The sequence below is a fragment of the Colobus angolensis genome, unplaced genomic scaffold, assembly GCF_000951035.1.
Source record: "Colobus angolensis palliatus isolate OR3802 unplaced genomic scaffold, Cang.pa_1.0 Scaffold21, whole genome shotgun sequence".
NCBI classification, from domain to species: domain Eukaryota; kingdom Metazoa; phylum Chordata; class Mammalia; order Primates; family Cercopithecidae; genus Colobus; species Colobus angolensis.
Window position 1 is genome coordinate 1222017 of NW_012115266.1, and position 18841 is coordinate 1240857.

At 60.9% G+C, this 18841-nt stretch overlaps 1 protein-coding gene across 1 annotated transcript in view; it reads right to left on the bottom strand.

Moving 5' to 3' along the window:
* The window catches only part of TPCN2 (two pore segment channel 2), a 34682-nt gene extending 19541 nt beyond the window's left edge, over nucleotides 1-15141 (bottom strand). Inside the window, exons 1-9 of the mRNA XM_011942753.1 lie at nucleotides 15131-15141; nucleotides 14858-15039; nucleotides 14621-14685; nucleotides 13933-14009; nucleotides 13378-13555; nucleotides 11172-11288; nucleotides 5880-5986; nucleotides 4913-4985; nucleotides 971-1073 (exon numbers count right to left, since the gene is read on the bottom strand). Coding sequence (XP_011798143.1) covers nucleotides 971-1073; nucleotides 4913-4985; nucleotides 5880-5986; nucleotides 11172-11288; nucleotides 13378-13555; nucleotides 13933-14009; nucleotides 14621-14685; nucleotides 14858-15039; nucleotides 15131-15141 — 913 coding nt within the window. The remainder of the gene's footprint in view (nucleotides 1-970; nucleotides 1074-4912; nucleotides 4986-5879; nucleotides 5987-11171; nucleotides 11289-13377; nucleotides 13556-13932; nucleotides 14010-14620; nucleotides 14686-14857; nucleotides 15040-15130) is intronic.
* Between the last annotated feature and the right edge of the window lie 3700 nt (nucleotides 15142-18841).

Here is an 18841-nt window from a genome sequence, read left to right on the forward strand (position 1 = left end):
AAAAGAGAAAAGAAAAGAGGTCTCCTGGGAGGACTGAGAGGCCTTCCTGTCTGAATTTGATCTCTGCCTTCCTGTCTGAATGTCTCTGCTCGCACACCCTCCAGGATGGGGAACTCCCTACCTACCAAGGATGTCCCTCTGCGCGCAGAGCTCACAGCCTCCCTGCAGCCCTCCCCATAGACAGTCCTGCTCCCCCTGCGGTCACCTGCTAGGACTCAGAGGACACAAGAGACAGCACTCAGGGTCCGCAAGATGAAAGGTACCAGCCAGGGTGGCTGGGCCACAGCCAAGCCCAGGACCGTGGCTTCATCCTGGCCACACCTGCACCTGAGCAGCGGAGGCCCCACCAGCATCACACAGGGTGAGCATCGTGGCTGGTAAGACCCTCGGCCCTCACGTGCTGCTGCCCCGTGGCTCCCACAGCTGAACCTCAGCAGCCACAGGAATGTGGGTGTGTGGAGCTCCAGCAGGACGGCACCGGGAGAGCCCTCTGACCACTGACCTCCAGTAGGAGGGCACCGGGGGACCCCCTGACCACTGACCTCCAGTAGGAGGGCACCGGGGGACCCTCTGACCACTGACCTCCAGTAGGAGGGCACCGGGGGACCCTCTGACCACTGCCATCATCACCCTATGAAGAACACCAGCCACTTTCAGCTTCTCAGAGGAGTGAGACGACGAGGAGGAAGAGGAGACGAAGAGAAAAGGGAGGAGGGAGTAAGAAAGCAAAGGCATGAGACAGAAAAGGAAAGAAGGAAAGAGAAGGGAGAAGGGAGAGGGAGAAGAAAACCAAGACAAGGAAGAAGAGAAAGGAAAAGAAGGGGAGGAAGGAAAGTGTCACCCTTTCTTCTCCACTTGTCGATAAAAAGGCCTCGGACACTCCCGCTGGGTGCTAAGGCTCAGCGGCCCAAACCGGCCCCCCATGCTGGGCTCACCGACCCCCAGGGTCCCTCCCTGGCCCTGCACGCACCATCGGGGTTGTTGGCCGTGGTCAGCAGCACCAGGAGGGAAGTCAGAGACTCAGGCAGGTTCTGGAAGTAGGTCAGCCTCTCCCTGTCCTGCCCATCATCCTGCTGAGAGCAGAAGCGGCAGCTCCAGGGCGCCACTGGGTCCCCACCCCACAGGCTGAGCCCCAGGCCCCGGACCCAACCGGCTGGAACCATCTACCCACTGCCCAGCCTGCATCTCCCTGTGGCCTCCCAGCAGGCTGAGCTCATGGCCAGACAGCACAGAACTCAGGATCTCAGGGCGCAAGAGTGGGCACCCAGGGAGACCGCTCACCCACACGGACATGGTGCCTGGAAGCAGGACAGCTCAGAACCACAGCAAAAAGCCCTCGGCCAGCCTAGTGACCTCCCTCAGGCCACCTCGCCTGCTCACAGCCGATTCTGCCATGCACTGTGCGGGCAGTGAGGCTACAGGGCAGGGGCGGGCAGGGGCGGGCAGGGGCAGGAGGGGCAGGAGGGGCCCAGGCTGCCACGGTGGGATAGGTTGGACCCTTCGTGAAGCCTACTCTAGAGGCTGTGTGTGTGTCAGGGCCCATGGCCACGCACGGGACCCAGGGGCACTGTGCTCGTGGCTGTGGTGAATCACAGCCATTGGCAAGGGGCATCCACACCAGAGTCCCTATCCTCTCTCCCTCCTGAGAGGGCTCCCAGCCACAAAACCCAGCTGGCACGTGCAGGGTTTCTGCTCGGAAAGCAACTCCACTCGAGACTCTGGGCCCGGGGCTCTCGCTGGGGCCAGGCTCATGGGCACCCTCTGCCGATCAAGCCTCCAGACCCCCGGCTGGAAGATGCCCAGCTGGAAGATGCCCAGCTGGAAGATGCCCGGCTGGAAGATGGGTGGTTCCTGCAAACCAGACTGGTTGTGTGAACTGGATGGGCCGGTGGCACAGCAGGACTTGGCACACAAAGCACACAAAGCAAACTCTTAGGGATCGTTTCAAAGCCACGAGCCCAGCTGCTGGCGAAGGGGAGACCTCGCAAGCAAGCCCTGGCATGGAGGCGCCTGTGACGGCCACTCTCTCTCACACAGGCCGCCCTTCCAGCCTCAGAGCCACATCAATAGCACCGAGGCCTGCAAGGTCTCACCTATAAAATGGCCCTGTCCCCTCATCTGCCCAGTCAGGGGCTCCCAAGGACACGTGAACTAATTGATGGTGAAGATGCCACAGTCTGCTAAGGGGAGGGGGCACAGGGGCCACTGAGAGGAAGTTAGAAGGCAGGGAGCACTGTCAGGCACAGAGCCGTGGGTAGGGACAGGCTCCCCTGCTGGGGAGAGCAAGGTGGGCCCCTCCTGGGCCTCAGCCCAAGCCAGAGTGGAGGAGCAGAGCGAGGCCTTCGAAGCCTGGAGGGCAGGCTGGCCTCCAGCGGTCACCGGGGACGGCAGGACTGGAGCGCTGGGCTCAGGCCTCCTGGGCCTCCCCACTCCCACTCCCACCCAGTCAAACCACCACATTCCCAAACGTAAAGCAACCTACCAAGCGCCCACTGAGCAAGGTTCAGGGCCAGGCTTCGAGTCAGCTGAGGAAGGTTCTGGCACCCACACCACCTAACAGATGCTGAGGTCCACAGAGCTGACAGAACTCTCCTGCCCCGGCCCTTCTCCCACCCCACACTGCGCCTCCCAGCAGGCCTCACGCTCCTCCTCTGCAGTTCAACCCCTGCTCGGGCAGACCCTAGGCGTGACCTCCCGTACCTACAGCCCAGCCCAAGCCACAGCTCTGCGAGGGACACAGAGGAGCCCTGGGCTCCCCCCACCCAATCTGCCACAGCCAGCAACGATGGACCTGAGCCAGCCCACAGCCCCGACCTGAGAAACATCTGTAAAATGGGAGAGTACCATCACGGCTGCTGGGAGACCACACACCCCAGCACCAACCCTGGTTCTTGGAAATCAATCCAGGTTGGAGCTTCACAACAAGCAAAGCCAGCAGAGGACAAGCAGGCTGGCTCTCGACCGTGCTCACAAAGGTAGCTAAAGCAAGGCAGCCGCTGCACCCAGCCAGCAGGAGCCAGGGATGCCAGCAGGGCCATCCGGAAGCACAGCCTGGCTACTGCCCCAGGCCAGGCTGGCAGGGCACGATGGCCGGGGAAGGAAGGCAGGGACAGGCTGGCCACCATCCCATGCTCCTCTCAAGTCCTGCCTCGGACAGGGATCCAGACTCCTGCCAAGACCACGACAAGCACTCTGACCCCTCACACACCTTGCTCCCCCAGGGCCACTTCATGGGGCAGAACCCCACGCCTAGAGGAGGAGCCAGCCCTTCCCGGTGCCTCAGGACGGGACACTCGGCTTTTCCAGGGCGGAGGATCACACCCCAGCCTCAAGGCCGACGCTGTTGCCACTTCCAGCACCCACACTGACGCCATCCACCTGGTATGGGCTCGGGGAAACAGCGCCACCGCAGCGGCCACTGGACAGTCACACAGAGGAGGGCCTGAGATTCTGTCAGCCGGTTCCATCTCCACAGCCCAGCTGCCCCTGAATCACAGCCATTGGCAAGGGGGCATCCACACCAGAGTCCCTATCCTCTCTCCCTCCTGACAGGCACACAAACACATACACACAGAGACACGCACACACGTACACACGCACACAGACATACAGACACCACACACGCACACAGACACCATGCACACACGCAGACACTACACAAGCACACGGACATACAGACACCACACCACACACCACATAAGACACCACACACACACACAGACATACAGACAAGCCACGCACACAGACACCACACACGCACACAGACACCACACACGCACACAGACATACAGACAAGCCACGCACACAGACATCACACACGCACACAGACACCACACACGCACACAGACATATAGACAAGCCACGCACACAGACACCACACACGCACACAGACACCACACACGCACACAGACATATAGACAAGCCACGCACACAGACACCACGCATGCACACAGACACCACACACGCACACAGACACCACACACGCACACAGACAACAAACTCGCACACAGACATACAGACACCACGCACACACAGGGGCTCACTGACTGCTTCCGCCCTGGGTGAGAACCTGGGCTTCAGCCTTCCCCTTCCGGACAACACACAGCAAACCCCAACGCGGCCACAAACGAACAGCAGCACAGGCTGAGCACTGTCCACTCCCACGACAAAGCCGCAGAGATGCAGCGTGGCCCCAGCCCCAAGGAGGATGGTGCCCTCGGCCAGGACAGGAGAATAAACTCGTAACACTGCAGCGGGGTAGGGAGACAGGCAGATGCCTCCACACAGCAACGAGCTGCTGCGCCCCGGGCAGCCACAGAGGAGGATATGGTGGGAGAGACTAGTGGCAGGAGAGGGCGTGGGAGGTGAGGGCCCTCCCAATAGGCCAGCGCAGCCTGGGGGGCTGCAGTCAGAGAGGGTGCAGGGCAAGCCTGGTTGTCAGGAAGGATGAACGGGACTGGAGGAGAAACCAGAGGAACCACCCTCAGTGAAGGGCCTGGCGGGGAGGGGCGGGGAGGGGTGGGGAGACAGAGACAGGGAGGAAGGTAGGAGGGGAGGAGGACAGGGGATAGGGAGGGAGGGAGGGGGGGAAGTGGGAAGGAGGGCAGGAGAACTGAGTCAGGATGGGAGGGAGCAGGGGAGGGTGGGAGAGGGGCAGCCAGGACAGAGGACAAGTGGCCCTGAGCCCAGGAGACCCCAGGACAGACAGGTGTCCGGGCAGTGGGGTGGTGGAGCACTGTGGCCACCCGAAGGCAGGCGCCTGGACCCCTGATGGGCCACCGCTAACTACTGGACAGAGTTTGCACATGGGTCAAGCCAAGTCAGCAGACACCGGCCCAGCCCTTCTGTTAGTCACAGCATAGACACCATCCCCAGCAGCCCCATCCCCAGACCCTGGCCGCGGGTGCCCTACCTTCCCACCGGCGAACAGCAGCATCCCGAACATGGTGAAGAGGCACAGGTGGATGGCCAGCAGCAGCCCGACGCTGGGGGAGAGCGTAGCACTCAGCCTGGGCCAGGCGGGCGGGCAGGCAGGACCCAGGGACACCTGATCTGCCTGCGGGGCTCGGTGACAGGAGCGCCCAGGAGTCTGCAGCAGCTGAGTCCTCCTCTCCCCGAGGGCCTTGCCTCATGCTCAGCTCATCGGGCCCAGAGGAAAGGCCTGGTCCTGCCCTGGCAGGGTCCCTTCTTTGACAGTGACACATGAAACCCAGGGGGCCCAGCTGAGACAGCATCCAAGGGCCCAGGGCTCTCAGAGGGGAGACCACGTCCACCCACCTGAGCCAGAGGGTGAGGGGTCGGCACGGGAGCCACTAGGGACTCGGGCAGCGTTGCCACTGGCAAGAGCAGAGGGTGACAGGGCATCGGGACCGGGTGAGCTGAGGTGGGTGGAGGCTGGGCCTGGGGCGCAGGGAGAGAGCCCCACGCTTCTAGTGGCAACAAGAGCCACGAGGGCTTCCAAGCAGGGGTGCCGTCCGGAGCAGCTCGGCTTTATGAAGTCTAGGCTGGCAACGTGCAGACACCGTGAGTGGGACGGGACAGGAGAGGGGTGAGGCAAGGCACAGCCACAGTGGGGACAGAGGGCACAAGAGGAGACCCATCGGAGGGAGTGCCCAGGGGACTCACAGCCTTTGAGCTGGGGCCACAGTGTCTGCAGCCCCCGGCCTAGGTCGAAGGCTGCTGGGAGGCCTCTGGGGAACTGTCGGAACCACTGAGACCCCAAACGCCCCCCCAGCAGCCTCCCCACACAGTCACCAGCCAGCCAGGGATGCGGAGCAGGCAGTCCAAGGTGAGACTCCGATGGGCCCCGCCCGCAACCACATGGCCTGGGGCAGAGAGCCCCTTCCCAACCCTACGAGCCCGGGGCACTAAGGGCCCACCTGGCCATTTCCGGCAGCGACCAGTGGATGCACTTCAAGGTCTTCTTCATCAGAGAGGAGTTCTGCAGCAGGAAGAAGGGGCGGAGGAGCCGGCGGATGCGCAGAGGCTGGAAGAGATCCGGGCAGCTGAGAACCACGTAGAGTGCTTAGCTCCACCCCCACCGGCCATCCCAGGTGGGCACACAGTTCAGAGACCCCGGTGCCCTGGGGGCCAATCCACAGTCACTGAGCTCGGAGTGGAAGGCCTGGCTCCAGAGCTGGCCTTGAGACCTGTTCCAGGCCGCATGATCCACAGTCCTTCCCCGTCGCAGGCCTCCCCCTTGCCCATCTCCCAACTCCTGGGCGCTGCGCACACAGGCTCCCCAGTCCTAACACCTGTCCCCATCCCTGTCCGAGGTCCTCCTCCCCTCTGCCCACCCAGGACACAGTTGGAAGGGTGGTGGCCCCATGCCTCCCTGGGGACCCTCCTGCCTTGCCCAGCACACCTGGCCTCTCAGGGTGCCATCCCCGCCTCCTCACCCCTCAACCTTCAATCCGCCTCCCCTCATGCCCCTGCCTTCCCCTCCCAGACACAGACCCTGCTCCCAGGAGCCCCACCGCCACACGCCCACACTCACACAGCGCCCTCCAGCCTCACTGCTCCCACACCCAACCCTCACACGGCGTGAACCTGCGTCCCCTCCAAATCTCACGTTGAATTTGACTTCCCGTGTTGGAGGCGGGACCTAGCGGGAGGGGTCTAGGTCATGGGGTGGATATCTCGTGAACAGCCTGGCACCCTCCCTGCGGTAATGACTTCAGGTGAAGGCTCGCGAGAGATCTGGTTGTTAAAAGGAGTCTGCAGGCTTCTCGCCATGTGACACACCTGCTCCCCGTCTCCTTCTGCCATGAGTGGACCCTTCCTGAGGCCTCACCAGAAGCAGACGCCAGCACCATGCTTCCCATGCAGCCTACAGAGCCGTGAGCCAAATAAACTCCTTCTCTATTAATACTCAGCCTCAGGTCTTGCTTTATGGCCATGCAAAACAGACTCACACACACACTCACACCCACACACACACACTCTCACAGGTATCCCCATCTTCCTTCCCTGCCTTCCTTCTGTGAGGACAGAAGTGCCCACCCACAGTCCTGTCAACCCACCCCAGCCTTCTCAGTGTTGGTTCAATCACCACCTCCTGCTCCAACCACCACACACCAGTTTCTCACAGCTTCCATCATGCCACGTTTCCCTGCCCTCCCCTCTATTCACCCACCTCCCCTGCTCCTGTCCCAGCCCATCCTCCCCTCCTGGCCACTGGGACCCACCTGGGGGTCCCCATGATAACCTTCCCATCCTGCCTGGTGCCCTCGGCACCAGACACAGCTACCTTGGTGCTCCCGGCTGCCCTGTGGGCCCCTGCACTGCCCGATCCGCCTGTGCTGGGCACCCTGCCCCCACCTCCTCTCTGCCTCACACCTGGATGCAGTCCCGTGAGTATCATGTTTACACTTTGGCGCCTGTCAATCTCAAATCCACGCTCTCAGCTGCAGTCTCGCATCCTCATCAGTACCTTGTTTTAGAAGCGCAGAGCTGTCAGCTCCTTGCACAAAACCAAAACACTCCGAGAGCTGCCCACGGCTCTGCCCATGGCCTCCAGGGTCCACAGAGCAGGCCCGGCCAGTCAGTCCAGCCCCTTCCCAGGCCTCAGAGGCCGCGGCCCTCCAGCCGCCAGTCTCTGCCCAGCCGGCCGGCTCAGCCCCCTGCCAACCTGCAGAACGCCACCTCTGCCAGGGCTGCCGGGCTCCTCTCCGGCACGGCACCCACCACACTCGGGAATCACACTCTGCACCCGGCACTTCTGTGTGCTGGCAGTCTCTCTGTCACTCCGAAGGGGGTCTCAGAGGACAAGAGACCTGCCCATTCTGTTCACCACGGTCCCCCCAGCAGCAGCACAGCAGGCCCTCCAGAACGTCTGCAAGTGACTGATCCCCAGCACTCACTCCAAGTGAACCATCACCCTCAAAAGGGCCCCCAGGGCCTGGCGCAAGACTGAGAAGGCCAAGGGAACAGCGGTGAACAGAGAACGGCTCAGGGCTCTGGCTCCCGCCCTGTGCGCCCAGCTCACCCGGAACCCACTCACTGCCCACTGGCTGGAAACTCTGGTCTTAGGGCCTGATAACAGAGGCTTCTCTCAGCCCCTCTACAGGCCAAGCAGACACTGAAGGTGCTGCTGGCTCCCCTCCCCTGCCTAGGAACTTGCACCCTCACTTGTAGTCAGACACAGACCACAGCACAGCTTCCCCAGACGCAACAGCCCAACCCTGAGGACCTTCCCTTGACAGCTGGGGCCGTGAGGCCTCTATGAGGACGGGAAGGTACATCCAGGTGACCAGCCTTCAAGGACAACCAACCACAATGCCAGTCAAGCCCCTGGGACCCTCAGACCCAAGGTTTTGAAGACAAACCACGTCCAAACAGCCCTGGCAAAGACAAAGTGAATGAGCAAAATCCAACAGTGACCGGCAGCCCAGGTGTTATCCAGCCCCCCTGGCCACAAGGCTGGGGGCACCCGGTCCTCCCTGCAAGCCGCCCAGTGCCTGTGGGAGTTCTGTATGACTGGACAGCTGGCCACAGAGGAAAACCTCAGGCCTGGTTTGCAGACGTGCTGAGTGACGGCCGGTCCAGCCAGAAACGCACACGCGCATTTCAGCCTCCATCGAGAAAGCGCCGCACGGATGCTGCGGAAGGCAAAGCTCTGCAGTGGGCGGTCCCCTGCGTGGACTGGAAAGGGGACATTCCCAGGTGGAAGACAGGGGCGTGGAAAGAGAAGGGTGGAAGACTGGGGACGAGGTATGGGAGGAAGCACGTGGACTGGCTGCTCTGAACAAGCTGCTCTGAACAAGCTGCTCTGCACGGCACGTGGCGTGAGGAGCTGAGGCCCCACACGAACGCCCACCGTGGGCACCGCGGAGAGAAGGCTCTCTGGCCAGGACGAGGCATCCTGTGGATGCAGCTGGGCCTCTTCCCTCAGCCACCCTGCTCCTAACTCCCTCCACCACACACAAATCGGCCACCACGACAGACACGGAGGCTATGTCTGGTGCCAACAGCACAGCCGCTCAGCCAGAGGCAGAGCCCGGCACCGGCCCAAGACAGCCCCCAGCAACAGAGGGGCCCTTGCCCACAACCAGCACTCATCCGCCCTCCCGGGACAGACAGGCGTGCAGGTTATGAATCTGCCTGCCCTGCCCCCAATGTCTCTGCCAGCACATCCCAGAACCTGGGGAATGAACTCAGTGGGGCACTATGTCCCACTCACAGCCCTGCAAATACCGCTTCCAGTGGAAGAGCTGGGGCAGCCCTGGCACGGCCCCACAGTAGCTGGCTGCGGGAAGGGTCCCAGAGCCTTAGGAAGACTCAGCAATGCTGTCGGCTTAGGGTCACAGGGCACAGCACAGGCTCTGAAACGGAGGCAACTGGGCAGGGCTGTCTCTCCCCAGCGAGGACCCACTGGGACCCAGACAAGGGCAACGGGAGTGAACATGGTGAAGAGGCCCAGGGGGATGGCCAGCTTTCCACCTCCCACCTCGCCCATTCTGGGTCCCTGGTCTGGAAATAACCCCTCCCAAGGTGGGGATGCTTCCACCAGGACACACGCTGGTGCCAGTGGTCTGGACCATAGCTTGTTCATGAGAAGAGGGCTGCTGTGCCAGCAGGGTGAGTGGGCAGGCTGGCCGCTAACACTGAGAACAGCAGGGAGGGCTGGGTGGGGGTCCTCTGGGGCACCTCTTACTCCTATGTCCCATAGGAAAAGTTAGCAGAGAACTCCAGCCTTCCAAAGGCAGGACCACCAAGGACTCGGGCCCCACAGGGAGGAAGGTCCAGTCCCTGTGCCAGGTAAAAAGCCTGGGCCAGCTGGGGGGCTGGCGGAGGTGAAGGGAGCACAGAGCAGGTGGCAGAAGAGATCCAGGAAGGGCCCACGGCCAGGTACAAAAACAGGCCTTTATTTGTTTTCTTCCTTGCTTGTAACGTAGACCTGTGTCGCTTTTTCCTGTCTCCTTCCCCATCCTATTTTCATATAAGGATTCTTGGTGTGGCTTACAATTTAGCCTATAAGTTACAAAACATGATACAGCTACCACGACCGTAACTCAGAAATGGCGGTGGGAGGGCCGTCCCCGCTCCCCTTGCTGGGGCAGTCACGGGAGAGGCTCTTCCTGTGCAGGGAGGAGGCTTCGGGACGCTGCCGGGTCAGGGAGACAGGAAGGAGGCGGCCACGGAGGCCCCACAGCAGCACAGCGGGCCGCCCTCCAGCCACCCTTCCGCTCTGCCGCGCTGTGGCCGCGACGCCGCCCATTCCAGCTCTCTTCAGCGGCTACTCCCCACCAGGTCCTGCCAGCAGGGCCCTGGGGCAGGCGGAGACAGGAGACCACTCACTAGGCTGCTCCTATCGGCTGCACCCACAGCTTCCCAGCCTCCCCATCAGCACTGCTGGGACCAACCTCACTGAGCTTCTGGGAGGCACCAGCGCCCACCGGGTAGCACCCCCTCCAGAGGGCAGAGGGCAAGGTCCCAGCTCTATGGGCCCCTCCCCTGGGCCTCCAGGTGCTAACAACCCCATCTCTCCCCCGTGTGCCCTGCCCAGGGGTGGGGCTGCTCCGGCGGTTCTGGGTTCCACTGGGCTGCTTTCACTGTTGCTTTCTGCCGCCTATTTAAGGCCCTCGGTTCATTCTCTCCACAGGGCACCTGCGGGGGCTCTGCTTCCCGACAAGACCCAGTGGATCCTGCTGACTCCGCACCCACCTCTTCCAGCTCTGTTCTCCCAAAGCCCAGGCGGGGCTTCTGGGTGCTCTGAGGGGAAACCGAGACGCTGCGGTGGAAAGAGCTGAGCGTGGCTGGGTGAGGGGCTTTCTCACTGTCAGGCCTCCCAGAGCTTGGGGCCTGTGACTACGGGGCATGGTGAGGCCCTGGTGTAGCGCTCTCATTGGGCGCTGGGCGGACGAGGCCTTCAGCTAGGAAGTGGAGAGCTGGGAGGCCAGAGCCCTGGAGCTCACTCCCAGGTCCGCCCTCACCAACAGGGTGAGCCAGGAAGAACCCTGTGCCTGTCCAGCCCTCCAGGCCTTCATCTGCAAGACGGGAACAAGGCTCCCCGGCCAATGAGTGAAGAAGTGCCCTGGGAGGTAGGCAGTGCTGGGCGGGTGGGCAGGATGGCTGGCGGGCTCAGGGCTCCATCCCAGTATCCCTGTGGGCCTTGCACCCACACCACCCCCAGAGCTCTCCGCTTGTCTCAGGGCCGCCTCACCACCTACCTCATGACACACGAGACTCAGGGACACAGTCCAGTCCACCAGAGACACCACCAGCACCACGAGGTAGCCCAGCAACCAAAGGTTCTTCTGGAAATGGGCCCACCCAAACAGGTAACCCTGCAAGAGAGACGGGCGGGTGAGCAGCAAGCAGCCCCACACACTGGCCCTGCAGCCAGAGAATGATGGTGCGCAGGGCAGGGACCAGACGACCAGAGCAGGGTGCGCCCCCACAACAGTGTGGTCCCCACCGGATGCTGAGCAGCGGTCAGGAGGTCCAAGCTCCCACCCAAGCCTGCTAGGGACTCACTGTGCAGCCTCAAGCAGCACCGAAGCTCTCTAACCTGGGGTCCTCATCAGTAACAGGAGGCTCCTGCCTGTTCTGCCTATGCAACCAACCACCTTGTGCAGGCTAAGACACGGAATGCATTCTGGAGAAGTCTAGAAGAGGACCGGCTCAGTGGGCAGGTCTCTGCCGCTACAGCAAGACAGTTTGGGAAGTGAGGTCTGGTCTGTTCTTCCCCTTACCTAACTGCCATTTCCCACCATCAAGAAAGTCCCCAGAGGGCGGTGGCTCACACCTATAATCCCAGCACTTTGGGAGGCCAAGGCAGGCAGATCACTCAGGGTCAGGAGTTTGAGACCAGCCTGGCCAACATGGTGAAACCCTGCCTCCACCAAAAATAGAAAAATCAGCTGGGCATGGTGGCAGGCACCTGTAATCCCAGCTACTTGGGAGGCTGAGGCAGGAGAAACACTTGAACCCAGGAGGCAAAGGTTGCAGTGAGCTGAGATCATGCCACAGCACCCTAGCCTGGGCGACAGACCGAGACTCTGTCTCAAAAATAAATAAATAAGACGGCTGGGCGCAGATTATGCCTGTAATCCCAGCACTTTGGGAGGCCGAGGCAGGCAGATCATGAGGTCAGGAGATCGAGACCATCCTGGCTAACATGGTGAAACCCCGTCTCTACTAAAAATACAAAAAATAAGCCAGGCGTGGTGGCACGCGCCTGTAGTCCCAACTGCTGGGGAGGCTGAGGCAGGAGAATTGCCTGAACCCAGGAGGGGGAGGTTGAAGTGAGCCAAGATCACGCCACTGCACTCCAGCCTGGGCAACAGAGCGAGATTCTGTCTCAAAAAATTAATTAATTAATTAATTAATTAATTAATTTAATTAAATAAAAGACAGCCCCCAGAGGTCACGGCTTGCTGATGTGCCCTCTCTCACCTTCTGACACATCTCAAACACACCAACCATTCAAAAACCGCTATTAACAACCTCTTGCCAGTTTCAGTTCCAGCTGAAAAACCCCCAGACCTGCTAACCACATGAGGAGCTAAAAAGGAAGAAATGAGAAACTGCCCAGGGCCTGCAATCACACACCCCAGCATCCAGCCACAACCCTTGGTCAGCACACAGCCCGCCCTGCCCACAAGGGACTACAGGGCAGCGCCGGGCAGAGGCCCCACGCAACCGGGAGGCCACGTGAGCCCAAGGCTAAGGAGTGGCAGGGCTGGCGCTGAGGAAGGCTGCAGCCAGGGCCTGATCTAACACCATGGGCAGGGATGTGGGGGCTCCTGAGACCGCGCCACTGGAATCACTGTTTGACAAAAATAGAACACGTAGCCTGCACCTCCCTGGAAAGTCACCAAGGCTCTGACGAGGCTCAGAAGCTTAGGTGAGCACCAAAGCCCCACCTCCAGCTTCTAGAAGGATGTGTCACAGGCAGAATCCAGAGTCAAATGTGCAGCAGCTGCTGTGTGCACAAGAAACCCCTTTCTGCCCCATGCCCGCCTCCTCACCTCTTCTCTTTGGGGTGGCAGGGTGAGCCTTGAGGAGGGACCACCTGGGCCTCACTTATTCACCTGGGACCTCTCCTCACAGCAGCACTACAGGCCCTGGACCGTTCTCAGAGGCCCTGCCAGCCTGCGCCACCCACGAGGGCACACTGGCCTCAGTTTGCATGGTGGGGAGGGAGGAGAGCTGACGGCACACCGCGTTTGCATGGTGGGGAGGGAGGGCAGCTGACACAGCCTCTGCCTCAGGCGCTTGCTGGTCCAAGAAAGTGTGCCTTCTTCACAGGGTCAAAGTACAAAGTCTGGGGAAAAGGCAGCTCGCTCCAGAGAATCAGCAATAAACCAGGACAGCAGCGGCCAGGCACTGGGAGGCGGGGGCAGCACGTAGAGGGCCTGGCGCCCGCCTCACCTTCACAGAGAGGTCGGCCGCAAAGACCAGCAGGCAGAGCACCTCGACACTCTCGGTCAGGCCGCAGGGCGGCTCCCAGGGGGCAGCGCGATAGCGCACGTCCGCCGTGCTGGTGAGCGAGGATGGGGTCTCGATAAAAGCCAAAAACAGGATCAAGAAGATGGTGAAGCTCAAAGTCCTGAAAAGGGAACAGAAACATGAAAACGCAGGATTCGGCAGCCCTCGGGGCCCAGAGGCTGATCAGGAGCTTCCCAGGTCCGAAGCGCGGGAGCTGGCGCTGCCTGAGCGTGGACACTCGTGACTGGGGAGATCACGAACCTGCTCAAAGCTCCATTGCCGAGGGCTAACCCCAGCATTCCAGAAAGGAACCCTCGTTGTCGAAGGAACCTTCCATCACAGGCCGTCTCCTTTCCAGAGAGGACGATGGTAACCGCCCTATCTATGTAACGGGGAGCCTGCCTGGACCCTGAGACCAGGTGATCCCCAGGTAGGGGCCAGCCTCCCCCACCACACAAGCCGGCAGGAACCCTGAGTTCCACATGGGTGCGTTCTCACCGTTGGCATACGTTCGAGTAATATCGTCGGTAAAGCCACATCGAGCTGGCATCCACCCGGTGATTGATGGAGCGGTACTGGAAGCAAAAAGTCACATGAGGCATGACAGGGTGGGCCGTCACCCCAGCCCCACACCACACATGAGACAGGCCCAAGTCTCAGGCTGTGGATCACAGGGGACGCTTCAGCGTGTGGATGTGGCCGGCCCTGACCCAGCAGGCCCACACCATCAAAAACCATTAGGTTTGCCCAACACACAAGACCTCACAGGCCACACACCCAGGGCGGGTGGGTGTGTGAGCAAACGCTCAGGGAACACTTGCTGAGGGCACGGCCATGCCTGTGTCTGCCCGTGAGGCTCTCTCTTCTCTGTGCAAGGCTGACCGTCCCACGCCCCGTGCAGCCGTGCCATCCTCCAAGACACCCCCACCCACCCAGGACCTAGAATGGGGTGGTCCCCAACAGGCCTCGGAACACAGTGCATCAAAGCAGCAAATGCATCCAGGATGCAGAAAACAAGTCCTCCGGGGACTGACGGAGAGCCGTGCCCAGAGGCTCCGCCCTCAGTTCTCTTAACCTACAGTCCAGCAACGGAGGCCTTGGCCCCAGTCAGTCACCCCTGGAGGGGCGAGCCAGTTGGAGGGTGGCCACCCCCCAGGTCAGGCCACAGGGAGCAGGTGCCACCGACCTGAATAGCATCTTCGATGAAGACCACAGCCTGATCAATGCAGAGGTCCCACCTGGCCGCGGCACCTGCAGGCAGAGGGGGACATCAGGTGACCGAGCAGGATGACATGGCTTTACCCTCCAGGACACCCGGGATCGAGGAAAGATGCTGGCTGCAGTTCCTCCCAAGGCCATGTGTAAAGAGATGACTCCACCCGGCAGTGGGGCTGCAAGTGCCTGCCCGGGGCAGGGACCAAACCAGGTAAGTGCCTCGGCATCACGTGCGCAGGGCAGGCCCAGGGCACGGCGGCGCCACCTACAGCACACACATCCAGCAAGCCCGTGAGAAGCAGCGCGTCCTGCAGGGCCCCAGCACCAGACTCGGGGTTCAGAGCCCGGCTCCTCCACGTGCTAGCAGGAAGGCTGTGGCTGGCTCCTCCTCTGCCAAGTGGGGCTATTCACAGCCACCCACTCAGCTCCCCAGAGGGTACTGGGAGGTGCAACGCAGGAAGGCAAGAGCCCCCTGCCACACTCCCCAAGCATGCTCGGTACACGGGGCTGCTGTCACCCCTCTTCTGCTTGGCCTGACCCTGGCTCCTGCATAGCCTTCATGAGCCAGGACACTGCACCCAGTGTCCCACCCACCCCCATCAAACTAGACCTTAGATTCAACACCAACAGGAAGAACTGGCATCTAGAACCCGAAGGCACCGCCATGAGGCTTCGTGAGAGCTACCCAGGTTCCGTCCCCTCACTGTCCCGGCCCATGGGCCCAGGCAAGCCCACCCAAATCACTCCCAGGGTCAGAGCTTTGGGAACGCCCGAGTCCCCCAGCATTTGCCGGTGCCTTCTGTAGTGAAGGGTGGCCGCCCGCCTTTACCAACAGCACAAGCAGGGTGGAGCCTCCCGACAGGCCTGGGCAAAGGCAGTAGTGGCTCCTGACTAGGAGGGGCCTTCAGGAAAAGTCAGGCGGCACAGAAGCCAAGGCCCAGCCCCCTGGCCTGCTCACAAGCCTCTCGCCCGCCATAGAGCAGCCAGCAGGCACACCTGGTCAGTCACTGAGCCACTGCAGGAGGCCCGGGCCACCCACCTGCATCGCAGGCACATGCCACCTCTGTGGCCTCGCTGCAGAGCTGCTCCTCAGCAGGCCAAGGGAGAAAGAACACTCAACCCGAAGCAACTGAGGAACCCGGAGAGGCTGACACTTCCCAGCCCGGGAAGAGGGCGAAGCAGCTGCCTTTTCAGTTGAGACTTGGCTTTTACACCTGGCCCCTTGGGGCCCACAGCTGCACCAAGACAATGTGGTGACACAGGAGGCAGCAGCAGAGGCCTCGGGAGGTCCTGGTCCCCAGGCAGAGGTCCAGGCCATGACCCGCCCACTCTGTTGGCTATCCCTAGGGAGGCAGCTGCGCCTGTCCTCGGGGCTCCTGCTTGGGGGCATGAGGTAGAGGCAGCTGGGCCCCGGACGGATTAGAGATGTGGGGGTCCCAGACAGAGGCAAGAGACCGGAACCCCACTGGCTCTGCCTGGCCCTGCTGCACTGCCGGAAGCAAGAGCCTTCCCTCCCTGCGGCTTTGGTACCCACGTGCACAGCCACAAGACCCACCCTGAGGACAGCCGAATGTCTCCCCAGGGAAGCTCTGAAAGTGGCTACTGTTTATGTCCCCTGAGCACATCCTGGGATCGCTGTGAACAGAAGCCACACTGTTTTGTTCCCTGCTGTATCTGCAGAGCCCAAAACTCCAGCACACAGGACTCAAAGCTGATTTATCCCATGAATAAATGAACAGCCCGAGGGGAGCCTGGGGGGGCAGGTGATCTGAAAGGCCCCACCTTACCAAATTCCCTGGGAGAAGATAGAATCTCTACCAGGAGAGATCTAGTGATACAAGTTTCTTAGACAAGAGACAAGCTGCCGAGTTCCAGGGCTCACTCTAGCCCCAGGACCATGGGAAGTGCTCAAACCAACCAGGCCAGCCAACCCGAGCCAATAGTGGTGGGCACCCCTGGAACCATCCCGCACTTGTGGTTCCATTTCGCCTGGCTTTTTGGTTGCTGGCTTATAAAATTCTGGGTCTGGCCATCCTCCGTTTCACCCTGCAACAGCCTGAGAATCTTGCTCCAAACACTCAGAAGCACATCACAGCTTCCCCCGGGTCCCCACTATTCCAGGCCCACACTCCACCCTGGCCTGGCACAGCAGGTTCCCACATTTGCCGGCCCGCCCCTCTCCTGTCTTTCAACCCACTGTGCCACTCATTCTGAACTTGGCTCTGCCAAGGCCATGCTCTCCAAAGCCTCCAACCCTTTACTCAGGTTGCTGCTTCTGCCAGGAGCACCATCCCCCAGTGTATGGGTCCAGGAACTCCCTTGGGGCAGCTCACCCCGCCCTGAGCTCATTACCCTGGAGGGCAATCACCTGTCCGCACACCATCACCCTACCGGGGCTGGAGGGTTCTGCAGGGCACAGAGGACAACAGGGGCTGAGACGCTGCATCCAGCACACCAGGCCTTGACACAGCTTCCTAACCCAAGCCTCTGCCCCGCAACATCCAGGTCTGAGCTCCCGCTCCCCTCTTGCTCCAGGCTCCAGGCTGCACAACCTGTGTAGGGTCCTGACCAGCATCCTGTGTGACCCTGGGCAAGTCCCTTAACCTCTCGGTGCTCCAGGTCTTCGTGGACCCCCACCCAGTAGGAGCTAAGTACAGACTGAATGACTTACCATAGCTAGAGTACTTTGCTAAGTGAGCCCTTCATAAGCACTCAGTTACTCTGAAAGCCTCTACAGCATTGTAATCCCTTGTCCTCTTTTTTGATAATCAGTAAAAGTATGATTTTCTGACCCAGAAACAACAGAAAACAACTGTCCTCAACCTTTGACCCCGGCCCCGTCAGGTGGGGCTAAGTCAAAAGGACCTGACAGCAGGGTCCACTGGGGTCCTCGGGGCGCCCACAGCAGCAGCCCCCCACCACCCGTTGGCAAGAGACCAACCACAGGACTTGCGAAGCAGAGCACAGGGCCTTCATTTCAGAGTCTGGCACAGGGTCCGGCACGGAGACTGAATGAGACTTTCGGAGTCTCCACGGCTCCATAGTCTACCAGTCTTGCTGGGGACCCTGGCCAAGGAGATTCGGAACACAGAGCGTCCTGTCCACGTTCTCAGAAGCCCTGGCTGAGGCCACAGCCTAGGGACAAAGAGCGCTCCCTGAGAGCCTCCTCTCATCAGCCACACTGCCCAGCAGAGCAGGTCTCACCTGCCAGGGCCAGGACCTGCAACGATCACGGTGCTTACCCAGGATGGCCACTGGCCCCCACCCCTGTCCATCAGGCCCCGTGCTGAGGACAAACTCTGGATGCTCTCTGAATCCTCACAATGCCCACAAGGCAGTCCCTAGTATTATCTCCCTTTTACTGAGATGCAGAAAGGTTAAGCAGGGCCAGGCACGGTGGCTCACGCCTGTAATCCCACCACTTTGGGAGGCCGAGGCAGGCAGATCACCTGAGATCAGGAGTTTGAGCCCAGCCTGGCCAACATGGTGAAACCCCATCTCTACTAAAAATACAAACATCAGCCAGGCGTGGTGGCGGGCGCCTGTAGTCCCAGCTACTTGGGAGGCTAAAGCAGGAGAATTGCTTCAACCCAGCAGGTGGAGGCTGCAGTGAGCCGAGACCGCACCACTGCACTCCAGCCCAGGTGACAAAGTGTTACTCCGTCTTGGAAAAAAAAAAAAAAAAAACAGAAAGGTTAAGCAACTGCTAAGGCCACACAGCCAGGGTAGCCCCAGAAAGGCGCCCAGACCCCTAGACACAAAGTATGTGTTCCCTGAACGCTGCCATATGCTGGACGTCTCATCAAAGGGCCTGCCAGAGCTGCTCCCTGCAGATCTCCGTTCTGACTGGTGCCAGGAAACACCTGAAGAACGTCCTGGAGGCAGCTTCTGAGGTGAGCAGACAGGGTGGCCACCTCAGTCTCTGGTTTTTCATCTCTTGTCAGGGTCCCCTCGTTGGCCCCGCATTACTCCATGGATGGGCATATGCCACCAACAGTGGGTGGCACCAATATTCCAACCCAGTTCCTTCCAGACACAGGAGGAAAGAAGGAAAGAGAGGCCAGAGAGGGAAGCAGCCAGGTGTGAATTCTCAGAGTGATTCCAGCAGCAGCCGCACCAGAACAGAGGGCTGTGACCTTGGGCAGGTCTCAGGGCCTCTCTGGGCCTCAGTTTCCTCATCTATAAAGTGAAG